This window comes from Austrofundulus limnaeus, unplaced genomic scaffold (assembly GCF_001266775.1).
Source record: "Austrofundulus limnaeus strain Quisiro unplaced genomic scaffold, Austrofundulus_limnaeus-1.0 Scaffold68, whole genome shotgun sequence".
In the NCBI taxonomy this organism is placed as follows: Eukaryota; Metazoa; Chordata; class Actinopteri; order Cyprinodontiformes; family Rivulidae; genus Austrofundulus; species Austrofundulus limnaeus.
In genome coordinates, this window is record NW_013952470.1 from 185504 (window position 1) to 191771 (window position 6268).

General features: G+C 40.0%; 1 protein-coding gene across 1 annotated transcript in view; it reads right to left on the bottom strand.

Annotated features, from left to right (window-relative positions):
- The window catches only part of agrn (agrin), a gene marked incomplete at its 5' end in the record, with an annotated part of 134040 nt that overhangs the window by 54286 nt on the left and 73486 nt on the right, over positions 1-6268 (bottom strand). The window contains 1 exon segment of the mRNA XM_014010337.1: positions 4606-4731. Within this exon segment, the coding sequence (XP_013865791.1) occupies positions 4606-4731 (126 nt within the window).

Sequence of the window (6268 nt, forward strand, 5' to 3'; positions counted from 1 at the left end):
ACACCCTCTTACTTTCCATCCATCCCCGCTTTCTTTACAGTACTTTCACGGGCTGCACACATTGATTCAGATGTGACGGCGGCCATAAAGCAGCGGCAAATGGCCGCGGTCTGGCTGCCAGGAAAGACGGTAAAGAAAGTGAGGGGGGACAGTGAGTCATATCGGACTTTTAATCTGGAAAGAAGACAAACAGAGAGGGTGATTTTCCAGCCCACTTCCATAACGGATGTAAAGAGAGAGATAAAAAACGAGGGATAAAAGGAGTAGGACAGAGCTGCTCAGCTATCAGATACTAGTGAACTGTTAAATGTAATGGATTTGTCAGAGTTCCCCTGGCATATGGAAGAGTTTTACTGTATAGTAGTGGAGCACAGTGTGTAATAACTCCTTCATGAGTACTTGCTGGACATTGTCTATTACGCGAGTGTGAAACACCTTGTTAAAATGTAACACATGGAGGCCTGCATTGATTTTTAAAAGGTACAATTTTCCAAGCAAATAAAACCTAAATTATCTCCATGGTTGGTTTCCAATATTATTATAATCCTGAGCGCTAAAACTCTAAAAACACACACAAAATCCTGCCACAGATGTCCTGACATTGTGAAAATGTGCATTAAACCTCAGGATTTGATGTCTCAATAAAATGTGGAACCGTGAATAATAAGCTTTTGTTCTGTGACTTTCGAGCAGATGTCAATAAGCTGAATTGTACAATGTGACGGCAGTCGAAGCATGAGGGACGTGTCATTTCACTTCTAATGAGTGGAAGATTGGCTGAGGCCTTCTCAGGAGGAGAAAAAAAAAGAAAAAAAATCCAGCGTATCGATCAACCAATCGCACTGCCTGAATTTATTGGTAACACTTGAGCTTAATGAAGTATTGATCCCCGTCGTGCCGCCATTGTTGACTGAGATAAATATTTACCGGCTTTTTTCCTGATTTGTTTTCCTGATTTGTTATCGGGGTGACACCAAGGGGGAGGCCTTGGAAGGCAATGGCCACCTCTCTTATTTTGCCTACAGTGGTTGACACAGCTAACCAAAATATTAGCTTCAACATCTAGACCGCTACACAATTTCCTTTGTTCTGTTAACAATAAAAAGGTAAATAAATACAAAATTTGAAGATGCTAAAGCTAAACTGCTAATATTTATTAAATTAACATCCCATGAATCAGTAAAATGAGTCATTGATTTGTTGATAAAATTTAAAACATATAATAGGATTTATACAAGCTGCTGTTTGAGTAGTAGTAATCTTTTTTTGTGATCTTTATTTATTTTTGTTTGTATCTTCTTTTAGCTGATCATTAGGATGTGAAATCGTATATGTATTTTTTGTTAAACGGGGGCAGATGTTATAAGATTTTTTTCTTCTTTTTGCTCCTTTTCATTTAATGATATCGTGTTTGTGTTGAAATTTGTTTTGTTTTTTTAATAAAAAATAAAAAGTCAGTTTCCTCTGGTGTCAGATTTAGTGTCAGTAACTAAACTGCAACACAAATATCAAACCAAACCTAAAATGTCATGTGATAAGTCAACACAACTCAAAATGCTTCATAGATCACAGATTTAAACCTTCATGTCTCTTTTGAGGGGAGTTGTAAGGAATAAGTTCATTTCAGTAAAGCCAGGAGGCGGAGCTACAACTGCTAACTGAAACAGGAAGAGCAGACGAGGGAGGGAAAAAACAAGAAGTGTAAAGTTACAGCTTTATAAATTGTGTTTCTGTTAATTTAGCTCTTGTATTTAAACAATATTAACACAAAAAAAAATTGACGTGTGTCTGTGTGACTCAGGACGACTGCTTAGCTTAGCTTAGCTCAAAGCATGTCACAAGCATTAAGCATGTCACTGTTGCACGTGAAAGGAAATATTGAATTTATTAAGAACATGATGTCAATTATAYGATTTTTAGTGGTAGGGAAAATAAATAAAATCATTTGTTACCTTTTTTTAAAAAGTTGGTGCAAATGCTAAACAGCTCATCAAAATATTAGTTCTGGTGTTAGCCGGTTAGCAGATAAACAGAACGGTGTCCACCTTATATGAACACACACAATATATGAATATGTCTTATATGAACAATCTGTTTATTACCAAAATATCTCATTATCCACTGGACTGGTTTTATTAAACCTCTCAGAAAGTTATAAGGCAGATTGGGGTCAACCTGATTCAAGATGGCCTCCACAACTAATCAATCTTACAGAGTCAAAAGACTGACCTACATTTTGGCGAAGAAACAGCTGAGACCATTTCTGACAACAGCAGAATAAAAGTCAAGAAATTCTGCCACTGTTTTTGGTTCTGACGTGCCAATCCAAGATCAACAGTGCTCCTACTCTTTGAAAACTTTCTGGAGTCACACCTGTCTTCCTCTCTTTCAACGAAAGTGACCCGCTTCCATCATCGGCTGGATTTGAAGTCCGGGGTCATAATTTTCACCTCAACACGACTCGTCTGTTTGGCTATAAATCCAGGAAGTGAAAATAAAGGTGGAAAAAGGCCAGAAGTGGCCTCATGTCATCGGATCATGTCGAGGCAGTAAACCGCTGGCTTTTACTCCGAAGGCTTTGGGACCTTCAACAAGCCAAAAATGCAACTCTACAGGCTAATTTGTGGCCTACGCTCTTTCAAGTCATGGCCTAAAGCTCTCTTGGGAGCCAGAGAGAATCCCTCTTTTCACAATCAGTCAAACAAACACCTCTAGGACAAAACGAGACGAGGACTTTGATGGGGCTGGGGGGGCTGGAGGAGTAAAGCGGAGAAAGAAGCCCTTTATCTTTATGAACTGACTGTGGCACAGAGCACTGATTGGTACAACGGCGCTCGTCGGCCCCTGGTAGTCTCTCGGCTCTCCTTGTGCTCGGCTCCGGAGAGAAATGAACTGATGCAAGACTGGATTGAGCTTGACTGGTTTGAGTGGGGAGGAAAAAAAAAGTGAGGCGTAGCTTGAGTAAAGAGCAGTGGCCCAGATGGTGTGTGAATGAAAGTAGAAAGGAAAAATAAAAAAAGGAGTTAAATAAAGACACAAGTGGGCATTTATCAACTTCAAATATAATGTTGTTCCAAACGTCATTCAAAAATCAGGGCAATGTGACAGGTACAGACTGTGTCCGATTCAGCTTATGGAATAAAAACAGTCAAACTTATTTTACTTTATGTATTTCTTTTACATTTTTGCCACCTGTTAGTAAAAGAAACTGCACCCAGTATGTGGCAAATGATCCAGAAAACATTGCAGCAAGGAGAACATTATTTATTTATTGTTTGAAGCAGATGGTTGGTAAATTAAATACATTCTTACAAACTAAAGCAGCAAACTGGATGCAGAGTTTCATAATCACAATATGTAGAATGTCTCCCCCTTCTGGCCGTGGCAGTAATTACCCAAATAAAAGACCAGAAGTGACGCAGCTTGATTTATTTTAAATATTTCTGATTCCTTCTTCGAAACGTAATTTTTTTTTATTTGTCCAGAACAGCTTAAACCTCTCCACTCTTTGGCTGTGACCATCTCTCCTCTCCCTCTAGCTCCAATAAAACTTTCATAGATGATATAAAATGCATCATCTCCCATGCAACATGTTGCAACATCTCTCCAGCATTTATTCCCTTAAACTTTGTGTTCTAAAAAGAGGCATATGCTATTAAGATTGGTTTGAATAAAACACGCAAATGGTAACCAGCTGCAGGTGTTGTTGCAGAGTAAGAACTAATTATAATTCGAGACTTTTAATTCTTTGAAGGAATGCACGTCGGCTGCTGTCTTTCATGTCAGAGTTTATACTACAGCTGCTTTTGGTCGAATCTCTCAAGTGTCTGCGGGTCGAGTCTCTCTGTGCCTGATCTCATGCAGTGTTGCAAGATCTCAGCTCGGCCACATCAAACTGTAGCTCAGTATCTGTAAAACTGGTTAAAGGAGGCATATCGTGCAAAATCCACTATTTTAGCTGTTTTGTTGTGAACTTGGAGTCTRTAGGAGGGCTGAATAGAAATCTTCATATTATGTTTGGGTCATATTTTTCAACCCGTTCGGTTTTCTTTATTTTCTATGAACTTTTCTGAACTATTGCATCACAAAACGAGTTGATCTGAGACACACCTCAAAAAAGGGGCGGGGCTTGTGGAGGTACAATAAGGAGGAATTCAGACCAAAGCAATGCAATTCCACTTTACATAGACCCCAAATGAATTATTTAAATGTGAAAAGGAAGGATTTARAAGCAAGATCCTTTACGTTATAACCACTTTTGTGTTTGTTAAAGTTTCTTTGCTGTGGCGGCTACAATGAATAGGACGAACTTTAAAACTCTAAAAGCTGTGGATGTTTATCTATCGATTACATTCTGAATTACTTTATTAAAATCTGTCCAGTGGTTCTTGAGATACTTTAGTACGTCAGACAAAGAGACCCTCACGCAGACAGACGTGGCTTAAAACATCACCAGCCTTTCACCTTTGGCAGTGGSCAATAAAAACATGCACAAAAACASCAAGTGGTCACAAAAACAGTCAATAAAGACATTTTGGAGAAAGGACACCAAGCTAGGWGGCTTGCCAAAATTGTTTTTTAATGGAGGGGGGTATATTGACTTACGGGGACAGTTGGCACCCTCGGGGGTGCTGGATGGTGTCTTGCCGTCGGGACAGCAGCCAAACTCTGTGTTGTCACAGGATGACCTGTCCTCCGCTGTGGGCAGAGGGACACTTGGCATCGTGGAGCCTGTGGGTGACATACAGTTCATCATAATAAACCATGACAAAACAAAGAAATAGTAAAACTGCTTATTTCTAGGATTTATCTACAACTCTTCAGGCTCAAAACGGTTTCATTTCTAAGAAAAAAAAAACAAAACCTCAAGTCTTTTATATGTGAATTTGCTCGTGGTTCCACAGGTGTTTGTGTGTTTTTAGTCTGCTGACCAGTGATCGAACGCTAATAGAGGCATCTGTCAGGGGTGATTATATGGCATTTTCATGGGCACTGATTTTTACAGCTGGAACTCATTTTGTCAGGCAGAGAACACTTAATGGGCACTGTTGCCAGTCATGTCACACGCAGAGCACTTTAAATGATAGGGGAGTGTGATAACTGCCGACTGGCTGGCTGTTACCCCGAAGGCGTCCCAGGGAAAAAAAARAAAAAGAAAAGAAAACACAGTCATGTTTGTGTAATCATTACTGTATCTGGAAATATTGAGATAGAGACGACATAATTGTGGTTTTCTTTCTTTGTCTGCATATGTACCAGCAGCATCCTCTCTTAATGATGGTGTCGGAGGGGAGTGGGGGGGTGCCTTGGTCGGAGAGGTGCAGTTTATAGCCGACCGGAGATTAGAAATAATCGTGGAGGCAAAGAGCTCGCGGCTAAACAAGCCGTAAAGATGTCAGGGGCCAGGGACGTCCTGCTCAAGGTCTCACGGTCAAGGAATGTGAGGGGAGAGAGACGAGGAGGAGGAGGAGGAGGATTGGGGTGGGGGGTGGGGGTTTACGGGGCATCTGTTGGTGTGTGGTCTGCAGATTTACAGATGCTGCACAATAGCAAGGGCACTCAGTCTGACTCTGCTGGGAGCCATGAGAGCTGTCAAACAAACACACATGGAGGCACACATAGCTGATTACAGAAGAGCACAGAAACAAAAAACATGCAAATGTCGATTTCTGACAAACTCACATTTATGTTCCTAAGGCAGTGACGTGTGAAAGTGGACAGACCAGGAGGTTGTTCAGACCTGTTGTTAAGAACGGTTCTAAGTGATTGGATTGGATTCGGATAGCTCTAAATGCAGGTCTGCACGGTCTTAATTGAAAAAGATGTCCCCTTAGACCATCTTCAGAGGTGGTCTGGACCCCTTTTATCTGCATTAGACTGGTAGTATCTAACTGTATGTACTGAATGTCAGGAGTGATTATCTGGAGCATCAAGGATAAAATAACTACTTAGCAGCTTAATGATTAAAAACAATCAATCAGTGTTCAGATCGTATTCATCAGAGTGGATTACAGGATGTTGTATAGGTGAGTTTGTGACTACTTAAAGGGATCCATGATTAGTTGTAACATTAAAAATTTTTTAATAAACAAATATTTTAACTGTTAAATAAAGACTGTAAAACTACTGTAGGATGTTCAGTTTTTATCATTTTTAAACTAAAAGTTTAAAAATATATTACACAGACAGGGCCATTTAATTTACACACAAAGCATTTTGGGTAAATGATGACATCAACTAGGTCATTGGCACTAGGCTGCTAGCGAGC